The sequence below is a fragment of the Scyliorhinus torazame genome, chromosome 6 (genome assembly GCF_047496885.1).
Source record: "Scyliorhinus torazame isolate Kashiwa2021f chromosome 6, sScyTor2.1, whole genome shotgun sequence".
NCBI classification, from domain to species: domain Eukaryota; kingdom Metazoa; phylum Chordata; class Chondrichthyes; order Carcharhiniformes; family Scyliorhinidae; genus Scyliorhinus; species Scyliorhinus torazame.
Genome location: NC_092712.1, coordinates 16,434,850 through 16,457,459, shown reverse-complemented (window position 1 = coordinate 16,457,459; position 22,610 = coordinate 16,434,850). Strand labels below are relative to the sequence as shown.

The following is a 22,610-nucleotide window of genomic DNA, read 5'->3' as shown; positions in this document are numbered from 1 at the left end:
CCATTCTCCTGCCAGATCCAGTGCTCCCTGGCCAGTCTCCTGCCTGATCCAGTGCTCCCCGGCCAGTGTCCTATTCTCCTGCCGGATCCAGTGCTCTTCTGCCCATTCTCCTGCCGGATCCAGTGCTCCCCATGGCCAATGCCCGGGGGGGGGGGGGGGGGGGGGTATTGATCAAGGAGTCAATGAGGAGGGAGGATATCTTCGCAGGCTCCTCAATTGAGGTCACAAGGGTGAAAAACAAAAAGGGGCTATCACTTTTCTGGGATTGTACTATAGATTGTGAGAGATTGAAGAGCAGGTGTGGGCAAATCTCCAGAAGCGTAAAAATGATAAGGTAAGCATGGTTGGAGATTTCAACTCCCCCACCATTAATTGGGACAGGCAAAGAGTGAAAAGCATAGAGGGGGCAGAATTCTTAAAGTGCGTCCAGGAGAACTTTCTGAGCCAGCACATAGAAAGTTCGACAAGACAAGGGGCAGCACTTGTCCTAATTTTAGAGAATTATGCTGGGCAGATGGTAGAGGTGTGACTGGGGAGCATTTCAGTAATAGTGGAGCTGAAAGATGTAGACGAGATATTAAATGCGTAGTTTGCATCTGTGTTCACGATGGAGAAGGACAATGCAGGTATAGAAATCAGGGAGAGGGTCTGTGATATAATTGAACAGATTAACATTGAGAGAGAGGAGTTGTTATCGGTTTAGCGGGATTAAATGTGGTTCAGTCCCCAGGCCCAGATGAGATGTATTCTAGGCTGCTGTGGGGGGGGCTAGAGGGGGAGATTGCAGGGGCTCGTACAATAATTTTCAAATCCTGTCTGGCCACAGGAGAGGTGCCAGAGGAAGCTAATGTGATACCATTATTCAAGAAGGGGAAAACCAGGTTATTACAGGCCTGAGAGTCTAACGTCAGTGGTGGGGAAGTTATTGGAAAACATTGAGGGACAGAATTAACCTTCACTTGGAGAGGCAGGGATTAATCAAGGTTAGTCAGCATTGCTTTGTTTGGGGGGGGGGGGGGGGGGGGGGGGGGAGTGGAGAATCCTCTTGTCTTGCTATGAAGGCCAACATACCATTAGCCTTCTTTACCGCCTGCTGCACCTGCAATGTTTACCTTCAGCGACTGGAGTACGAGGACGCCCAGGGTCTCATTGCACATTCTCCTCTCCTAATTTATGGCCATTCAGATAATAACCTGTCTTCCTGTTTTTGCTACCAAAGTGGATAACCTCACATTTATCCAAATTAAACTGCAGCTGCCATTCATTTGCCCACTCGCCCAACTTGTTCAAATCAAGACAAATGGTTTCCTTCTGTACAGTATGGATTCTATGGATATGATGGCAGTGCAGTTGATATAGTCTACATGGACTTTAGTAAGGCTTTTGAGAAGGTCGCGCATGGGAGACTGATCAAGAAGCCCATAGAATCATAGAATTTACAGCGCAGAAGGAGGCCATTCGGCCCATCGAGTCTGCACCGGCTCTTGGAAAGAGCACCCTACCCAAGCCCACACTTCCACCCTATCCCCATAACCAATAACCCCACCCAACACTAAGGGCAATTTTGGACACTATGGGCAATTTAGGACACTATGGACAACTTAGCATAGCCAATCCACCTAATCCGCACATCCCTGGACTGTGGGAGGAAACCGGAGCACCCGGAGGAAACCCACGCACACACGGGGAGAACATGCAGACTCCGCACAGACAGCGACCCAAGCCGGGAATCGAACCTGGGACCCTGGAGCCGTGAAGCAATTGTGCTAACCACTATGCTACCGTGCTGCCTTCTTTTGAGCAAGCCGTCGGTCATCTACCTATTATCTCCTTATGTGGCTCAGCATCATACTCTGTTTTATAATGATCCTATGAAGTGTCTTGGGAAGTTTCATTAGGTTAAAAGGCGCTATATAAATATAATTTGTTGTAAATGACATGGAATTATTTTTAAACTGTGCAAGAATAGAGAAACCCGGGGGGGGGGGGGGGGTACAATACATAAATCTTTGAAATTTGGAAAGTTGTTAAAAAAGCATACAAGATCCTTAGCTTCATTAAGAGAAGCACTCAGTACAAAAGCACTGAGGTTACTCTAAAACTTCAAAATGCTCAGCTGGAGTATTGTGTCCAATCCTTGGCACCATCCTGTGGGCTGTCAAGATCTTGGAGAGGATGCAGAGGAGATTTACGAGAACAATACCAAGGATGAGGAACTTCAGCTATTAGGAGAGACTAGAAATCTTAAAAAAGATAGGATCCAAGGCAATCTGGATCTAATATTGGCATAGTCACAGGAGGCAGAGGGCGATGGTGGAAGGTTGTGTTTGTGGCTGGCAGACTGTGTCCTGCGGTGTACCGCAGCGATCGGTGCTGCGTCCCTTGGTGCTTGTAGTGTACATTAACGATCGAGACGGGAATGTGGGAGGTATGATCACTAAGTTTGCAGATGACAGGAAAATTGGTGGTGTGGTAAATAGTGAGGAGGAAAGCCTTAGATTACGCTACGATATAGGTGGACTGGTGAGATGGCAGAACAATGGCAAATGGAATTTAACGCTGAAAAGTATGAGGGGACGCATTTCGGGAGACTAACAAGTCAAGGGAATACACAATGAACGGTAGGACAAGAGGAAGTACAGAGGAATCTTGGGATGCCTGTCCAAAGATCCCTGAAGGCAGCAGGACAGGTAGATAGGTGGTTAAGAAGACACAAGGGTCTTGGGGGCCCCCGAGCGAGCGTCGGTTAGCACTGGTCTCCACAAACATGGTCCCGGCGTACTGCTGGCGGCATGGGGGGAGTCTCCCAGGTGATCAGGGGGCCCCCAGATGGTCAGGCTGTGGGCAGGGTGGTACCCTGGCACCCTGATGCTACCCAGGTACTGCTAGCCTGGCACCCTGGCTGTGCTGCCCAGGTGCCACCCTGGTGTTGCTAGGGTGCCCAGGTAGCAGTTCCGACCTGGAAAAAAGTTATATGCAATACTCGCCATTTTTAGCCAAGGCATAGAATATAAGAGCAGGGAGGTTATGATGGAGCCGTATAAAACACTGGTTAGGCCCACAGCTAGAGTACTGTGTGCAGTTCTGGTTGCCACACTATAGGAAGGATGGGATTACATTGGAGAGGGTGCGGGGGAGATTCTCCAGGATGTTGCCTGGGCTGGAATATTTCAGCTATGAAGAGAGGTTGATTAGGCTGGGGTTGTTCTCCTTCGAGCAGAGGGGGGCTGAGGGTGGATCTGTTTGAAGTGTACACAATTAGGAGGGACACAGATAGGGTGGGATAGGAAAAAGCATTTCCCCATTAGTCGAGAGGTCAATGACCAGGGGACGTGGATTTACGGTCAGGAGCAGGAGATTCCAAGGGGCTTGAGGGATTTTCACCCACAGGGGGGTGGGAATCTGGAACTCGCTGCCTGAAAGGCTGGTAGAGGTGGGAACACTCAACATTTAAGAAGCATTCAGACGAGCATTGGGAAAACCCCACAGCGCACCGGCTGAAAAATGGGATCAGGATAGTTGGGCGTGTGAAGTCCAGCGAGGACACGATGGGCTGGAATGCTCTTTCACTCGATAAAAACAGTCCGAACCTCCGGAGTCTCTTGTTTTTGGAGTTGGAGGGAAACTAATTTAAAAGCATGGAGGGGGGGTGCACAGTGTCGCAGTGGTTAGCACTGCTGCCTCACGCCATTGAGGGGGCAGGAGAAACGTGGAGTAGAGATAACAGGCAGAACAGCCGTGATTTTAATCAGAGCAGCGTGGAGGGGCCGAATGGTGTACTCCTGCTCCCGGGCCCCGTGCACCTCACCTGCACTCGCAGCGTCTCGATGTAATTGGTTCCGTAGGCTCGGCGGGTGAAGTCGGACAAGTTAAATTGGATCTGATTCCAGCCGTCATCCAGTCTCATGGGCATGGTACAGATGAAGGGCTTCACGCGGGTCGTGCTCTGATAGTTACTCGCCCGGAAACGCCGGCGAACATTCTTGTCATCCAGAACCTGTCAAGATGGAACACAGGCAGTCAGGACTGGGGTGGGGGGAGGCAAGGGGCGGGGGGGGGAGGCAAGGGGCGGGGCAGGCGGGGAGGCAAGGGGCGGGGCAGGCGGGGAGGCAAGGGGCGGGGCAGGCGGGGAGGCAAGGGGCGGGCCGAGGCAAGGGGCGGGGCAGGCGGGGAGGCAAGGGGCGGGGCAGGCGGGGAGGCAAGGGGCGGGGCAGGCGGGGAGGCAAGGGGCGGGGCAGGCGGGGAGGCAAGGGGCGGGCAGGCGGGGAGGCAAGGGGCGGGGCAGGCGGGAGGCAAGGGGCGGGGCAGACGGGGAGGCAAGGGGCGGGGCAGACGGGGAGGCAAGGGGCGGGGCAGACGGGGAGGCAAGGGGCGGGGCAGACGGGGAGGCAAGGGGCGGGGCAGACGGGGAGGCAAGGGGCGGGGCAGACGGGAGGCAAGGGGCGGGGCAGACGGGGAGGCAAGGGGCGGGGCAGACGGGGAGGCAAGGGGCGGGGCAGACGGGGAGGCAAGGGGCGGGGCAGGCGGGGAGGCAAGGGGCGGGCAGGCGGGGAGGCAAGGGGCGGGGCAGGCGGGGAGGCAAGGGGCGGGGCAGGCGGGGAGGCAAGGGGCGGGGCAGGCGGGAGGCAAGGGGCGGGGCAGGCGGGGAGGCAAGGGGCGGGGCAGGCGGGGAGGCAAGGGGCGGGGCAGGCGGGAGGCAAGGGGCGGGGCAGGCGGGGAGGCAAGGGGCGGGGCAGGCGGGGAGGCAAGGGGCGGGGCAGGCGGGGAGGCAAGGGGCGGGGCAGGCGGGGAGGCAAGGGGCGGGGCAGGCGGGGAGGCAAGGGGCGGGGCAGGCGGGGAGGCAAGGGGCGGGGCGGCGACCCGGGCTGGGGCGGCGGGGAGGCGGCCAGTCAGGGACTGGGGCGGGGGAGTCGGCCAGTCAGGACTGGGGCGGGGGAGGCGGCCAGTCAGGACTGGGGCGGGGGAGGCGGCCAGTCAGGACTGGGGCGGGGGAGGCGGCAGTCAGGACTGGGGCGGGGGAGGCGGCCAGTCAGGACTGGGGCGGGGGAGGCGGCCAGTCGGACTGGGGCGGGGGATGGCGGCCAGTCAGGACTGGGGCGGGGGAGGCGGCCAGTCCGGACTGGGGCGGGGGAGGCGGCATGCCGGACTGGGGAGGGGGAGGCGGCCAGTCCGGACTGGGGAGGGGGAGGCGGCCAGTCCGGACTGGGCGGGGGAGGCGGCCAGTCCGGACTGGGGCGGGGGAGGCGGCCAGTCCGGACTGGGGCGGGGGAGGCGGCCAGTCCGGACTGGGGCGGGGGAGGCGGCCAGTCCGGACTGGGGCGGGGGAGGCGGCCAGTCCGGACTGGGGCGGGGGAGGCGGCCAGTCCGGACTGGGGCGGGGGAGGCGGCCAGTCCGGACTGGGGCGGGGAGGCGGCCAGTCCGGACTGGGGCGGGGGAGGCGGCCAGTCCGGACTGGGGCGGGGGAGGCGGCCAGTCCGGACTGGGGCGGGGGAGGCGGCCAGTCCGGACTGGGGCGGGGGAGGCGGCCAGTCCGGACTGGGCGGGGGAGGCGGCCAGTCGACTGGGGCGGGGGAGGCGGCCAGTCCGGACTGGGGCGGGGGAGGCGGCCAGTCCGGACTGGGGCGGGGGAGGCGGCCAGTCCGGACTGGGGCGGGGGAGGCGGCCAGTCCGGACTGGGGCGGGGAGGCGGCCAGTCCGACTGGGCGGGGAGGCGGCCAGTCCGGACTGGGGCGGGGGAGGCGGCCAGTCCGGACTGGGGCGGGGAGGCGGCCAGTCCGGACTGGGGCGGGGGAGGCGGCCAGTCCGGACTGGGGCGGGGGAGGCGGCCAGTCCGGACTGGGGCGGGGGAGGCGGCCAGTCCGGACTGGGGCGGGGGAGGCGGCCAGTCCGGACTGGGGCGGGGGAGGCGGCCAGTCCGGACTGGGGCGGGGGAGGCGGCCAGTCCGGACTGGGGCGGGGGAGGCGGCCAGTCCGGACTGGGGCGGGGGAGGCGGCCAGTCCGGACTGGGGCGGGGGAGGCGGCCAGTCCGGACTGGGCGGGGGGAGGCGGCCAGTCCGGACTGGGGCGGGGGAGGCGGCCAGTCCGGACTGGGGCGGGGAGGCGGCCAGTCAGGACTGGGGCGGGGGAGGCGGCCAGTCAGGACTGGGGCGGGGAGGCGGCCAGTCAGGACTGGGGCGGGGGAGGCGGCCAGTCAGGACTGGGGCGGGGAGGCGGCCAGTCAGGACTGGGGCGGGGAGGCGGCCAGTCAGGACTGGGGCGGGGGAGGCGGCCAGTCAGGACTGGGGCGGGGGAGGCGGCCAGTCAGGACTGGGGCGGGGGAGGCGGCCAGTCAGGACTGGGGCGGGGAGGCGGCCAGTCCGGACTGGGGGCGGGGGAGGCGGCCATTGCCGGACTGGGGAGGGGAGGCGGCCAGTCCGGACTGGGGCGGGGGAGGCGGCCAGTCCGGACTGGGGCGGGGGAGGCGGCCAGTCCGACTGGGGCGGGGGAGGCGGCCAGTCCGGACTGGGGCGGGGGAGGCGGCCAGTCCGGACTGGGGCGGGGAGGCGGCCAGTCCGGACTGGGGCGGGGAGGCGGCCAGTCCGGACTGGGGCGGGGGAGGCGGCCAGTCGGACTGGGGCGGGGGAGGCGGCCAGTCCGGACTGGGGCGGGGGAGGCGGCCAGTCCGGACTGGGGCGGGGGAGGCGGCCAGTCCGGACTGGGCGGGGAGGCGGCCAGTCCGACTGGGGCGGGGAGGCGGCCAGTCGGACTGGGGCGGGGGAGGCGGCCAGTCAGGACTGGGGCGGGGGGAGGCGGCCAGTCAGGACTGGGGCGGGGAGGCGGCCAGTCAGGACTGGGGCGGGGGAGGCGGCCAGTCAGGACTGGGGCGGGGGAGGCGGCCAGTCAGGACTGGGGCGGGGGAGGCGGCCAGTCAGGACTGGGGCGGGGGAGGCGGCCAGTCAGGACTGGGCGGGGGAGGCGGCCAGTCAGGACTGGGGCGGGGGAGGCGGCCAGTCAGGACTGGGGCGGGGGAGGCGGCCAGTCCGGACTGGGGCGGGGGAGGCGGCCATGCCGGACTGGGGGAGGGGGAGGCGGCCAGTCCGACTGGGGCGGGGGAGGCGGCCAGTCCGGACTGGGGCGGGGGAGGCGGCCAGTCCGGACTGGGGCGGGGGAGGCGGCCAGTCCGGACTGGGGCGGGGGAGGCGGCCAGTCCGGACTGGGGCGGGGGAGGCGGCCAGTCCGGACTGGGGCGGGGGAGGCGGCCAGTCCGGACTGGGGCGGGGGAGGCGGCCAGTCCGGACTGGGGCGGGGGAGGCGGCCAGTCCGGACTGGGGCGGGGAGAGCGGCCAGTCCGGACTGGGGCGGGGGAGGCGGCCAGTCCGGGACTGGGGCGGGGGAGGCGGCCAGTCCGGACTGGGCGGGGGAGGCGGCCAGTCCGGACTGGGGCGGGGGAGGCGGCCAGTCAGGACTGGGGCGGGGGAGGCGGCCAGTCAGGACTGGGGCGGGGGAGGCGGCCAGTCAGGACTGGGGCGGGGGAGGCGGCCAGTCAGGACTGGGGCGGGGAGGCGGCCAGTCAGGACTGGGGCGGGGGAGGCGGCCAGTCAGGACTGGGGCGGGGGAGGCGGCCAGTCAGGACTGGGGCGGGGGAGGCGGCCAGTCAGGACTGGGGCGGGGGAGGCGGCCAGTCAGACTGGGGCGGGGGAGGCGGCCAGTCCGGACTGGGGCGGGGGAGGCGGCCCAGTCCGGACTGGGGCGGGGGAGGCGGCCAGTCCGGACTGGGGCGGGGGAGGCGGCCAGTCGGGACTGGGGCGGGGGAGGCGGCCAGTCGGGACTGGGGCGGGGGAGGCGGCCAGTCAGGACTGGGGCGGGGGAGGCGGCCATTCAGGATTGGGGCGGGGGAGTCCGCCAGTCAGGACTGGGGCGGGGGAGGCGGCCAGTCAGGACTGGGGCGGGGGAAGTCAGCCAGTCGGGACTGGGGCGGGGGAGGCGGCCAGTCCGGACTGGGGCGGGGGAGGCGGCCAGTCCGGACTGGGGCGGGGGAGGCGGCCAGTCCGGACTGGGGCGGGGGAGGCGGCCAGTCCGGACTGGGGCGGGGGAGGCGGCCAGTCCGGACTGGGGCGGGGGGAGGCGGCCAGTCCGGACTGGGGCGGGGGAGGCGGCCAGTCCGGACTGGGGCGGGGGAGGCGGCCAGTCCGGACTGGGGGCGGGGGAGGCGGCCAGTCAGGACTGGGGCGGGGGAGGCGGCCAGTCAGGACTGGGGCGGGGGAGGCGGCCAGTCGGGACTGGGCGGGGGAGGCGGCCAGTCGGGACTGGGGCGGGGGAGGCGGCCAGTCGGGACTGGGGCGGGGGAGGCGGCCAGTCGGGACTGGGGCGGGGGAGGCGGCCAGTCGGGGACTGGGGCGGGGGAGGCGGCCAGTCGGGACTGGGGCGGGGGAGGCGGCCAGTCGGGACTGGGGCGGGGGAGGCAGCCAGTCAGGACTGGGGCGGGGGAGGCGGCCAGTCAGGACTGGGGCGGGGGAGGCGGCCAGTCGGGACTGGGGCGGGGGAGGCGGGCCAGTCGGGACTGGGGCGGGGGAGGCGGCCAGTCAGGACTGGGGCGGGGGGAGGCAGTCCGGACTGAAGGAGGGGTTTGGGGAAGAGCAGGCAGTCGGCAGGTGTGTCTGACACAGGATCACAGTCTGAGCACGGAGCCGTGTTAGTGCCTGACACAGGATCACAGTCTGAGCACGGAGCCGTGTTAGTGTGTCTGACACAGGATCACAGTCTGAGCACGGAGCCGTGTTAGTGTCTGACACAGGATCACAGTCTGAGCACGGAGCTGTGTTAGTGTCTGACACAGGATCACAGTCTGAGCACGGAGCCGTGTTAGTGTGTCTGACACAGGATCACAGTCGGAGCACGGAGCCGGTGTTAGTGTGTCTGACACAGGATCACAGTCTGAGCACGGAGCCGTGTTAGTGTGTCTGACACAGGATCACAGTCGGAGCACTGAGCTGTGTTAGTGTCTGACACAGGATCACAGTCTGAGCACGGAGCCGTGTTAGTGTCTGACACAGGATCACAGTCTGAGCACGGAGCCGTGTTAATGTCTGACACAGGATCACAGTCTGAGCACGGAGCTGTGTTAGTGTCTGACACAGGATCACAGTCTGAGCACGGAGCCGTGTTAGTGTGTCTGACACAGGATCACAGTCGGAGCACTGAGCTGTGTTAGTGTCTGACACAGGATCACAGCCGGAGCACTGAGCTGTGTTAGTGTCTGACACAGGATCACAGTCGGAGCACGGAGCCGTGTTAGTGTGTCTGACACAGGATCACAGTCTGAGCACGGAGCTGTGTTAGTGTGTCTGACACAGGATCACAGTCTGAGCACGGAGCCGGGTTAGTGTGTCTGACACAGGATCACAGTCTGAGCCGGAGCCGTGTTAGTGTGTCTGACACAGGATCACAGTCGGAGCACGGAGCCGTGTTAGTGTGTCTGACACAGGATCACAGTCGGAGCACGGAGCCGTGTTAGTGTGTCTGACACAGGATCACAGTCGGAGCACGGAGCCGTGTTAGTGTGTCTGACACAGGATCACAGTCGGAGCACGGAGCCGTGTTAATGTCTGACACAGGATCACAGTCTGAGCACGGAGCTGTGTTAGTGTCTGACACAGGATCACAGTCTGAGCACGGAGCCGTGTTAGTGTGTCTGACACAGGATCACAGTCGGAGCACTGAGCTGTGTTAGTGTCTGACACAGGATCACAGCCGGAGCACTGAGCTGTGTTAGTGTCTGACACAGGATCACAGTCGGAGCACGGAGCCGTGTTAGTGTGTCTGACACAGGATCACAGTCTGAGCACGGAGCTGTGTTAGTGTGTCTGACACAGATCAACAGTCTGAGCACGGAGCCGGGTTAGTGTGTCTGACACAGGATCACAGTCTGAGCACGGAGCCGTGTTAGTGTGTCTGACACAGGATCACAGTCGGAGCACGGAGCCGTGTTAGTGTGTCTGACACAGGATCACAGTCGGAGCACGGAGCCGTGTTAGTGTGTCTGACACAGGATCACAGTCGGAGCACGGAGCCGTGTTAGTGTGTCTGACACAGGATCACAGTCGGAGCACGGAGCCATGTTAGTGTCTGACACAGGATCACAGTCGGAGCACGGAGCCGTGTTAGTGTGTCTGACACAGGATCACAGTCTGAACACGGAGCTGTGTTAGTGTCTGACACAGGATCACAGTCTGAGCACGGAGCTGTGTTAGTGTGTCTGACACAGGATCACAGTCTGAGCACGGAGCCGTGTTAGTGTGCCTGACACAGGATCACAGTCTGAGCACGGAGCCATGTTAGTGTCTGACACAGGATCACAGTCTGAGCACGGAGCCGTGTTAGTGCCTGACACAGGATCACTACTCCCGCGCCCCCCCCCCCCCCCCACCACCCCTCTCACGCAGTTCACTGTCCTGGTGTCAGGGTCGAGTGGCACCTCCTTCATTCTCACCTGGACTTCGAAGGTGAAATATTTCTTCAAGTTCTTGATGATCATCACGAGGAAGGGCAGCTTGATTCCCAGGGTCTTCTTTGGATCTGCTGGGCAGGTGATGTATGTGGTACTGAAAGGGATTTGCATCAGTTAGTATCAGTTAAAACCCACACCATTGCCCGGTGTCAGCTCCCACACACCATGAACCTGCAAACAGTTTCGGAATAGACCGTATATCCTGTGAGGCCAACATTGTTCTCTGGAGGAGACCCAGTTATTAATGTTCCAACCCATGCCTGCTGTAATCTTCCCATCCGAGTCAAACATTACCTGGAATTATTATATTCCCAGCGTTCCTGGTGCTCCCATCGCCCAGCACTCTTACGCCCACTAAACAGCCTCTCCCCCTCCCCAGTCCTAACTCCTTCTCCTAAATGCAGCCCACATTGCGGAGGCCGATTCTGTACCTTCTGCCATCAATCAGTCGAGCTGGGTTCACTGAATGGGCACGAGAAGGCAGGGAGTGAGTGTGTCTGACTGAGCTTGCGATTGAGTTAATGAGGGAGTTCACTAGCAGATTAAAGCAGGGTGGCGCGGGGTGCGGGGGGGGGATCACGTGATGGGCGCACGGGAGCGGCTGACACTTCCCAAGCTCCCACTCTGCTCATCTTTCAATCTTTATTTTTATCATTGTGCACATCTCATGCGTCTTTTCGATTTAAATGGATTTTCCACTTACCCAGAAAGATTGGTCAAACTTTCAGCATTATTGAGTCGAGACAATATGTTTTAATCTCATTGCTTTGTGGCAGCAGGGATGGGCCGGCCCTCTTCTTTGGTGGCACAGCTGCCTTGGAGAGGTTTCCCTTACCCGAGAAAGGACGTACTGGCGCTGGAGGGTGTGCAGAGGAGATTCACTAGGTTAATCCCAGAGCTGAAGGGGTTGGATTACGAGGAGAGGTTGGGTAGACTGGGACTGTACTTGTTGGAATTTAGAAGGATATGGGGGGGGGATCTTATAGAAACATATAAGATTATGAAGGGAATAGATAGGATAGATGCGGGCAGGTTGTTTCCACTGGCGGGTGAAAGCAGAATTAGGGGGCATAGCCTCAAAATAAGGGGAAGTAGATTTAGGACTGAGTTTAGGAGGAACTTCTTCAACCAAAGGGTTGTGAATCTATGGAATTCCTTGCCCAGTGAAGCAGTAGAGGCTCCTTCATTAAATGTTTTTAAGATAAAGATAGATAGTTTTTTGAAGAATAAAGGGATTAAGGGTTATGGTGTTCGGGCCGGAAAGTGGAGCTGAGTCCACAAAAGATCAGCCATGATCTCATTGAATGGTGGAGCAGGCTCAAGGGGTCAGGTGGCCTACTCCTGCTCCTAGTTCTTATGATCCCGTCCTGACGATGCGGTGCACACCGATCGATGATGGCTGCTTGCGTTGATGATGATCCAACTGATAGTCCTGGCTCTGCGGAGCTGGACATTAAAGTCCAGTTTCAAGAGTTTGGGGTGTCTTTATGGAAGCGATGGCATCGCACGAGGAGGTTCTTGTTTCAAAGAGAGCACTGCCTCTGGTGGAGACCTGCCTCCGCACGATTGAGTACCTGTTGCAGGGCCTGTCATCCAACCTGATAAATCCAAGTGAGGACAAAGGGGGACCAGTGAGGAATTCGGTTGTGTCTGGTTCCCCGGTGAGGTGGTAGAGACGCTCTCAGCCCAGTTTGAGAACTGTCGGCCATGTTTCAGTTATCCTGATCTGGAGGGAAGTCAGACAGCTCAAATTCGATGGAGCACATTTAACCCCGTCTCCAAGACCCAGGTTCGGATTGGCGTTCCAGCCTGGGTTCGGTGTGGTCCTGTTGGTCAACACTGTTGCTCCACAGCGCCAGGGTCACAGGTTCGATTCCCGGCTTGGGTCACTGTCTGTGTGGAGTTTGTACGTTCTCCCCGTGTCTGCGTGGGTTTCCTCCGGGTGCTCCGGTTTCCTCCCACAAGTCCCGAAAGACGCGCTGTTAGGTGAATTGGACATTCGGAATTCTCCCTCTGTGTACCCGAACAGGCGCCGGAGTGTGGCAACTAGGGGATTTTCACAGTAACTTCATTGCAGTGTTAATGTAAACCTACTTGTGACAATAACAAAGATTATGATTATGACATCCCCTCACCCCTCTACTGCAGACCAGATAGTTGGTTGCCGTGGTTCAGTCGAATCAGCATGTTGGAACTAATGAGATTAAAGCTCAGCTCATTGAAGATCCCGAGCAGAGGTCTCTGGTTTATCCCAGATGTCTATATATCCAGGGGCACACCTGGAGTACTGTGTACAGTGTTGGTCTCCTTACTGGAGAAAGGATGGACTGGAGAAAGGGTTGGCATCTATGTGTGGAGCCAGGGGAAATGGGCGAGGTACTAAATGAATACTTTGCATCAGTATTCACCAAAGAGAAGAAATTGGTAGATGTTGAGTCTGGAGAAGGGTGTGTAGATAGCCTGGGTCACATTGAGATCCAAAAAGACGAGGTGTTGGGTGTCTTAAAAAATATTAAGGTAGATAAGACCCCAGGGCCTGATGGGATCTACCCCAGAATACTGAAGGAGGCAAGAGAAGAAATTGCTGAGGCCTTGACAGAAATCTTTGGATACTCACTGTCTTCAGGTGATGTCCCAGAGGACTGGAGAATAGCCAATGTCGTTCCTTTGTTTAAGAAGGGTAGAAAGGATAATCCAGGCAACTACAGGCCAGTGAGCCTTAAGTCAGTGGTAGGGAAATTACTGGAGAGAATTCTTCGAGACAGGATCTACTCCCATTTGGAAGCAAATGGATGCATTAGCGAGAGGCAGCATGGTTTTGTGAAGGGGAGGTCGTGTCTCACTAACTTGATAGAGTTTTTCGAAGAGGTCACAAAGATGATTGATGCAGGTCGGGCGGTGGATGTTGTCTATATTGACTTCAGTAAGGCCTTTGACAAGGTCCCTTATAGCAGACTGGTACAAAAGGTGAAGTCACATGGGATCAGAGGTGAGCTGGCAAGGTGGATACAGAACTGGCTAGGTCATAGAAGGCAGAGAGTAGCAATGGAAGGATGCTTTTCCAATTGGAGGGCTGTGACTAGTGGTGTTCCGCAGGGTAAGTGCTGGGACCTTTGCTGTTCGTAGTATATATGAATGATTTGGAGGAAAATGTAACTGGTCTGATTAGTAAGTTTGCGGACGACACAAAGGTTGGTGGAATTGCAGATACCGATGAGGACTGTCAGAGGATACAGCAGGATTTAGATTGTTTGGAGACTTGGGCGGAGAGATGGCAGATTTAATCCAGACAAATGGGAGGTAATGCATTTTGGAAGGTCTAATACAGGTAGGGAATTTTCAGTGAATGGCATATACCCCCCCCCCCCCCCCCCCAAGAATATTGAAAGTCAGAAAGATCTAAGTGTACAGGTCCACAGGTCACTGAAAGGGGCAACACAGGTGGAGAAGGTAGTCAAGAAGGCATACGCATGCTTGCCTTCATTGGCCGGGGCATGGCGTATAAGAATTGGCAAGTCATGTTGCAGCTGTATAGAACCTTAGTTAGGCCACACTTGGAGTATAGTGTTCAATTCTGGTCGCCACACTATCAGAAGGATGTGGAGGCTTTAGAGAGGGTGCAGAAGAGATTTACCAGAATGTTGCCTGGTATGGAGGGCATTAGCTATGAGGAGAGGTTGAATAAACTTGGTTTGATCTCACTGGAACGACGGAGGTTGAGGGGCGACCTGATAGAGGTCTACAAAATTATGAGGGGCATAAACAGAGTGGATAGTCAGAAGGTTTTCCCCAGGTAGAGGGGTCAATTACTAGGGGGCATAGGTTTAAGGTGCAAGGGGCAAGGTTTAGAGGAGATGTACGAGGCAAGTTTTTTTTACACAGAGGGTAGTGGGTGCCTGGAACTCGCTGCCGGAGGAGCTGGTGGAAGCAGGGACGATAGTGACATTTAAGGGGCATCTTGACAAATACATGAATAGGATGGGAATAGAGGGCTACGGACCCAGGAAGTGTAGAAGATTGTAGTTTAGTCGGGCAGCATGGTCAGCACAGGCTTGGAGGGCCGAAGGGCCTGTTCCTGTGCTGTACTTTTCTTTGTTCTTTGTTGGCACTGGAGGTTGAATCCGGAGTTGAGAGGGTTAGTTTATGAGGAGACATTGAGTAGACTGGGACTGTACTCGTTGGAATTTAGAAGGATGAGGGGGGATCTTATAGAAACATATAAAATTATGAAGGGAATAGATAGGATAGATGCGGGCAGGTTGTTTCCACTGGCGGGTGAAAGCAGAACTAGGGGGCATAGCCTCAAAATAAGGGGAAGTAGATTTAGGACTGAGTTTAGGAGGAACTTCTTCACCCAAAGGGTTGTGAATCTATGGAATTCCTTGCCCAGTGAAGCAGTAGAGGCTCCTTCATTAAATGTTTTTAAGATAAAGATAGATAGTTTTTTGAAGAATAAAGGGATTAAGGGTTATGGTGTTCGGGCCGGAAAGTGGAGCTGAGTCCACAAAAGATGGACCAGATGGCCTACTCCTGCTCCTAGTTCTTATGCTTATGATACGGATCTGTGTTACGTTTTAGGTGGCCGGCGGGGTGGGTGTCAGCATTCCCTCCCAGGGTGCTCCCCAGTTTGGGAGTCACTCGGACGGCCCCCCCTGTCCTGAAATGGATTTCCCCCTGTTTAACGATTGCGACCAGTTTATACTCCTGATCCCGCAATATCCTGTTGTCCTCCGAGAGCCATGCTGGTGTTCCGGTGATCTGTTTTGTCCTTTGATCTGGTGCTGAGAGATGGGAGCGAATTCTTCTATGGGAGACCCAAGCTGAAGATTAAGGTTTGTTTTGCCCCGTCCTCTCTCTGTCTTTGCCGTCTCAATGGTATAGGATGGCTGCCTGTCTCATTCTGGAGAAGAGTTTAAATTGTGTTGGAGGCGTTAGTCGATTCCTCTTAGCGCTGGGGTTCAGGGTGCGGCTGCAGTGCGGTGTGTGGGTGTGGTGTTGGTGCAGCTGCGGTGTGTGATGTGGATGGGGTGGTGATGTGGGTGAGGGTGCGGCTGCGGTGTGGGATGTGGGTGCGGGTGCGGTGTGGGATGTGGGTGAGGGTGCGGCGGCGGTGTGGGTGGGGCGGCGGTGTGGGATGTGGGTGGGGCGGCGGTGTGGGGTGTGGGTGGGGCGGCGGTGTGGGATGTGGGTGGGGCGGCGGCGGTGTGGGGTGTGGGTGGGGCGGCGGTGTGGGGTGTGGGTGGGGCGGCGGTGTGGGGTGTGGGTGGGGCGGCGGTGTGGGGTGTGGGTGGGGCGGCGGTGTGGGGTGTGGGTGGGGCGGCGGTGTGGGGTGTGGGTGGGGCGGCGGTGTGGGGTGTGGGTGGGGCGGCGGTGTGGGGTGTGGGTGGGGCGGCGGTGTGGGGTGTGGGTGGGGCGGCGGTGTGGGGTGTGGGTGGGGCGGCGGTGTGGGGTGTGGGTGGGGCGGCGGTGTGGGGTGTGGGTGGGGCGGCGGTGTGGGGTGTGGGTGGGGCGGCGGTGTGGGGTGTGGGTGGGGCGGCGGTGTGGGGTGTGGGTGGGGCGGCGGTGTGGGGTGTGGGTGGGGCGGCGGTGTGGGGTGTGGGTGGGGCGGCGGTGTGGGGTGTGGGTGGGGCGGCGGTGTGGGGTGTGGGTGGGGCGGCGGTGTGGGGTGTGGGTGGGGCGGCGGTGTGGGGTGTGGGTGGGGCGGCGGTGTGGGGTGTGGGTGGGGCGGCGGTGTGGGTGTGGGTGGGGCGGCGGTGTGGGGTGTGGGTGGGGCGGCGGTGTGGGGTGTGGGTGGGGCGGCGGTGTGGGTGGGGCGGCGATGCGGGTGGGGCGGCGATGCGGGTGGGGCGGCGATGCGGGTGGGGCGGCGATGCGGTGTGCATGCGAAGTGTATCCTGTATCCTGGCTGGGTGCAGATTGCTCACTTATCTATGGAAGGAACTGGTTGGGGATTCGGACCCGGAATTATCCAGTTTTATTTGTTCCCAATTATGCAATGATTATTGTTCCATGCTGTACCTGTTGTGTACATTGACACCTCGAGCTGTCTTCCAGCTTTTGTTTATTCAAGGCAAATATTTGTTAAAAAAAAAATAGAAAATCTCAATAAATAAGACATTTTTGAAAAACTGGACGGCATCTGCATGACTCACCTGACATTGGTCCCTTCAACCTCCAAAACGAGAGACTGGATGTCATTGTCTGTAATTCTTTTAATGTGTCCATTCCTCACCTGAACAGGATTAAAGAGCAGAGAGTCACGGGCTTGTCACAGTGCAGGAGGCCATTCAGATAGGCAGCTCCCGACTGCAGAGCTTCCAGAACACAGGTCAGAAATGAGCAGTCTGGAGGCATTTTACATCATTATATTAATGTGTCTCATTTAATGAAAGTGATCTGGGCTGCACCGTCTTTCATACAGCAAGACATCCTCAGTCACTTCACAGAGGGAGGGAATGGATGCTGAGCTGGGGGCTCAGGGAAAGGTGACCAGAGATGTGTTCACTGAAGCATAACGTTAGTGAGTGATATGTCCTGGTGGGAAGATTTTTAAGGAGGGAATCCCCCCGCCCCAGCGCAGTCAATACCTCTGCCAGCACTGGCAGGGACAGGGGAAGGAAGCAATCTGCGCAGTAACCAGAGTTCAGTGGAGCCACAGAGCGGTTGCTGCAAAATAAACTGCACTGAGAGAGATACAGAAACCCAAACAGCTCGAGCTGAGGCCAGACCACACACGTCCTTCTTCCAGCCCGATGTACAGCTGTCAGTTCTCAGTGAGAAGTAACCAGGCATGGACTCCAAACGCTAACCCTTCCTCTCTCCACAGATGCTGCCAGACCTGCTGAGTTCATCCAGAATTTTCTACTTTTCTTACGGATTTACAGACAAAGATGATTTAGTTGCACCAAAGCCCAGCTCATTGTTCTGCTCATGTTTACCATTGGAAATTGCTCCAGCAATCTTTCCCACTTAACGTTGCCATGTCAACCGGCACACTGTAGTTGCAGGCTCTGGCACCTAGGTGGCTCTGAAGAGCCACTTTCTGAAGCTGCAGCAGGAAGTGGAAATTCCTCAGTCGCTGACAGAATTCAGTGGCAGCTCCTGCCTGCCCCTCACTCACTCACCGAAACAAGGGTGGTCACTACCAGAGCCCCAGTTACTCAGCATTCAGGAAAGAGCAGGTTTAAAGCATTGCCTCATCTTAAACTGACCCAATAGAGACGGGGCTTTAACCAACCTGTGTGCACAGAGTGTTGAAATATTGGAAAATGGGCCACTCAGCACAACCCAGCTTGGGACTGGAACCTTCAGCTCAGGCCAAGATACATGACTAAACTGACCATGACTGATAATGCCAAGCTTACAATGGGCAGGTAGCATTCTGGGGAGAGAGTTCTTGTCCAACTTTGCGATAGAGTAGAGCAATAATCAGGTTACACCAGGTCCCACCATGTCTGCGTTCTGTGCCTGCTCATTTAAAAAGGCACCCAAATAGTTTGGTGACCCACTAAAATCTCCATCCAAGGGAGCCCTGCCCTACTCTCCTGTCCGAGGGTCAGTGCCGCACTGTGGGACTGTGGGAAGGGGAGGAGAAAGAGAGCAGAACTGAGGGAGTGGGCACACCGCCATTCGTTATCATGGCTGATCCTCCATACTCTCTGTGCTAAAGGGCTCGATCCCTGATCCCGAGACTGTGACCCCGAGTTCTACATTCCACATCCCGACCGAGCACGAGAACAAGTCTCTCACCAGAATATGGCAAGTGCGTTCCTCCCTCGCCACGTGCTCCAAATGACTCCTCATCCTCTGTACGTTCAACCTACAACATTTTCCTCTCCTCTTACCCTCCCCAGCGTTCAGTCTCCCCAACCCATGTTCATGCTCACAGCCCGGATCTTGCCATCTCACATGGTCTCATTACACCCACTGTATAACTCACAGGTAAAACCAAATCTCATCACTTTCTGTCCTCCCAATAATTGCGAGGGGATCCTGGACTCCACTGTCACTCAGATTGAGAGAACCCGATCAGGTATCTCTGCTGTGTCCCTCCCATCCACTAGCCCATCTGGCCAAATTTCCTTGGAATCTCCCCAGTGCCTAAACTCACATCTTTCTCTGGTTTCTCTTCTACCTTCCCTCCTGCCATCTCTGAGCTCACCCTGCCCGTGAGGCCCACCTTCTCCCGATCCCTAAACCTAATTCCACTACATTGCTGAGCACCAAACCTCCCCTCCTGGTTTGCACAGTAGCCGATATTATTGACAGGTCTCGCCCTTAAGAAACCGTCCCTCTCTTTGAACCTGCCAACATCAGCATCTGCTCAAAATAAAACCCAAGCACCCCACCCTCCACTGTTCTTGTCAGTTACCATCCCATCTCCAACCCCGGAATCGCACATTGCCACTCGGCCCATCGTGGCTGGGCCAGCTGAAAAGCGAGGCACCCAGCTGAACCCCCACTCGCCCTGCAAGTTCCAGCACATGAAGTCCACATCCAGGCACCTTCAGTTGAGGGTTTCTGCCACTCCTGCCCTTCCAGGCAGAGAGTTCCAGAGCCCCACAACCCTCTGGGCAAAAGAAAATCTCCAAATTTCCTCGCCAATCTTTCGACCAATCACTTTAAATCTATGCCCACTAATCACGGCCCTCTCTGCTAAAGTCAGCAGGCTCTTCCCGTCCACTCTATCCAGGCTCCACACAATTTTGTACATCTCAATCCAACCTCCCCTCAGCCTCCTGCATTCCAGAGAACAACCCCAGCCTGTCCAATCTCTCCTCACTGCTGCAACTTTCCAGTCCTGACAACACCCTCGTCAATCTCCTCTCTACCCGCTCAATACAATTACATCCTTTCTGTAATGAGGGGACCAGACCGCACACAGTAGTGGCCGAACTAATGGGTTATAGATTTCCAGCATAGCCTCCCTGTTCTAATATTCTACACCTGAGCTAATAAATGACTAGATTCCATCTGCCTTCTTAACCACTTTATCAACCTGTCCTGCTACCTTCAGGGATCTGTGGACATTCACTTCAAGATCCCTCACCTCTACACCTCTCGGTATCATCCCATTTATTGTGTATTCCTTTGCCTTGTTTAGCCTTTCCAAACGCCTCACCCCTCACTTCGCTGGGTGGAATTCCCATGTTTAAATCCCTCCAATCAGGTACAGCTATCACCATGAGCACAGTCTCTCTCTCGCTCTGTCCATCCTGACCTGGTCAACCCCACCACGGACCTCAGTCTTTCCAAATGCAGACTTTGGGGCGCGCCTAATCGCTCCAATCCCCTACACCCATCCTAATACCCCCCCCCCCCCCCCCACCACATGCGAACTCCCACATTTCCCCCACCCGTGCTAACTCCCGTATCCCCCCCTCCCGGTTCTAACTCCCGTATTGGCCCTGCTGACTCCCCTACACCCCCACCGCTGACTCCCCTTTCTCCCCCCCTAACTCCTCGCTAACTCTCCCTGCTAATTGCCCAGTAACCCCTGCCCGCTAACTTCCCTATCGTCTCACCCCCACCAATATAATAATCTTTATGGTCACAAGTAGGCTTACATTAACACTGCAATGAAGTTACTGTGAAAATCCCCTAGTCGCCACAATCCGGCGCCTGTTCGGGTACACAGAGGGAGAATTCAGTATGTCCAAATCACCGAACAAGCACGTCTTTCGGGACTGTGGGAGGAAACCGGAGCACCCGGAGGAAACCCACGCAGACACGGGGAGAACGTGCCGACTCCGCACAGACAGTGACCCCAAGCCGGGAATCGAACCTGGGACCCTGGAGCTGTGAAGCCGCAGTGCTAACCACCGTGCGGCCCTGCCGGTCAAACTCCCCTATCCCGCCCAGAGCAGGCCATTCGGCCCATCGTGCCGCCCGCTCTCTGAACCCGCCCCATTGGAGGGGGGGGGGGGCGGTGGGCCCGGGGGCTGGCGGTGGCTCGGGCCCGGGGGGGGGGGGGCGGTGGGCCGGGGGGGGGGGGGGGGGCCCGGGGCCTGGCGGTGGGCCCGGGGCCTGGGCCTGGCGGTGGCTCCGGCGGCTCCCCCCCCGCTCCGCTCACCTTCTTGTCCCAGATCTGCAGCGGCTTGCTGCCGATGCTGTAGAGGATGGAGAGGAAGCCGCTCTGGAACGTGTTCTTGAACATCTCGGCCCGCTCGGACCCGGGGCCCTAGCAACGTCCGGGTGCAGCCCGCCGCTCCCCGACAAAGGTTCCGGCGCTGCGAGGTTCCGCCCGGCCGCTCCGAGGCCGGCGTGCGGGAGCGGCTGCCGGGGTGGGAAGCGGCCTCAGCCCGTCTGTTTGGAGACGCAGCGGCCGCGCCTGCTCCTGCCCGGTTACCAAGGGCCGTTACTGTGGCGACCTGTTGCCGAGAGCTGTTGCTGTGGTGTCCGGTTGCTAAGTGCCGTTGCTAAGCCCTCCCCCCGGGCTGCGTTTGGACCGGGGTTACCGCCTTTTTGCATGGCGTCCTCTCCGAGCGTCGGCATTGGATGGACGCGGCGACTTCATTTGCATGCGGGGCGGGGATTGGCAGCCCTTCGGGGCGGCGGGACGCCATTGGACAGCCCGATGACAACGCGGTGGTCCCACGTGGGAGACGGGGGGGCCGGGCAGGAGCCCAGGCCCCGCCCACATTCCACAATCTGCATAAAGCCCGCCAAAGCCGCCACGTGCTGTTTGTTTGTGGTAACAGAGCCGCTTGTAGTCAGCTGGCATTGAGCCTGGTGATGGTGTCAGCGTCCCTCACTCATACCCATTAACACCCAGGGCAATGCCCCACAGCTCCCATAGCAACAGAAAACACTGCGCCAGCACCATATGTGTAGCTGGTGGCTAGTTGTGATGCTGCTGGACTAGTAATCCAGGCTAATGTTCTGAACTAGTTATCCAGGCAATGCTCTTCGACTAGTAATCCTGTCTAATGAACCTGGACTAGTAACCCAGGCGAATGCTCTGGACTAGTTCTCCAGGCTAATGATCCTGACTAGTAATCCAGCTGAATGCTCTGGACTAGTAATCCAGGCTAATGATCTGGACTAGTAATCCTGGCTAATACTATAAAGCCATGGCAGCACGGTAGCATTGTGGATAGCACAATTACTTCACAGCTCCAGGGTCCCAGGTTCGATTCCGGCTTGGGTCAATGTCTGTGCGGAGTCTGCACATCCTCCCCGTGTGTGCGTGGGTTTCCTCCGGGTGCTCCGGTTTCCTCCCACAGTCCAAAGATGTGCAGGTTAGGTGGATTGGCCATGATAAATTGCCCTTAGTGTCCAAAATTGCCATTGGTGTTGGGTGGGGTTACTGGGTTATGGGGATAGGGTGGAGGTGTGACCTTGGGCAGGGTGCTCATTCCAAGAGCCGGTGCAGACTCGATGGGCCGAATGGCCTCCTTCTGCACTGTAAATTCTATGATAATCCAGGCTAATGCTCCTGGACTAGATATCCAGGCAAATGATCCTGGAGAAGTAATCCAGACGAATTCTCCTGGAAAAGTAATCCAGGTGAATCCTCCTGGTCTAGTAATCTAGGCTGATGATCCTGGACCAGTAATCCAGGCTAATGGTCTGGAGTCGTAATCCAGGCTAATACTCCTGGACTAGTAATCCAGGCTAATACTCCTGGACTTGTAATCCAGGCTAATGCTCCTGGACTAGTAATCCAGGATAATGCTCTGGACTAATAATCCAGGCTAATACGCCTGGACTAGTAATCCAGGTGAATGCTCCTGGACTAGTAATCCAGGCTAATGATCCTGGACTAGTAATCCAGGTGAATGCTCCTGGACAAGTAATCCAGGTGAATACTCCTGGACTAGTAATCCAGGTGAATCCTCCTGGTCTAGTAATCGAGGATAATGATCCTGGACCAGTAATCCAGGCTAATGCTCGACTAGTAATCCAGGCTAATGCTCCTGGACTAGTAATCCAGGCTAATGCTCCTGGACTAGTAATCCAGGTGAATGCTCTGGACTAGTTATCTAGGTGAATGCTCCTCGACTAGTAATCCAGGCTAATGCTCCTGGGCTAGTCATCCAGGTGAATGCTCTTGGACTAGTAATCCAGGTTAATGCCCCTGGACTAGTAATCCATGTGAATGCTCTGGACTAGTAATCCAG

General features: G+C 58.3%; 1 protein-coding gene across 1 annotated transcript in view; it reads right to left on the bottom strand.

Annotated features, from left to right (window-relative positions):
* Positions 1–20,899, bottom strand: part of cfap20 (cilia and flagella associated protein 20) — a 21,670-nt gene extending 771 nt beyond the window's left edge. Inside the window, exons 1-4 of the mRNA XM_072510167.1 lie at positions 20,561–20,899; positions 16,641–16,720; positions 10,471–10,582; positions 3,809–3,997 (exon numbers count right to left, since the gene is read on the bottom strand). Of these exons, the coding sequence (XP_072366268.1) occupies positions 3,809–3,997; positions 10,471–10,582; positions 16,641–16,720; positions 20,561–20,644 (465 nt within the window). The 5' untranslated portion in view covers positions 20,645–20,899. The remainder of the gene's footprint in view (positions 1–3,808; positions 3,998–10,470; positions 10,583–16,640; positions 16,721–20,560) is intronic.
* Positions 20,900–22,610: the final 1,711 nt, after the last annotated feature.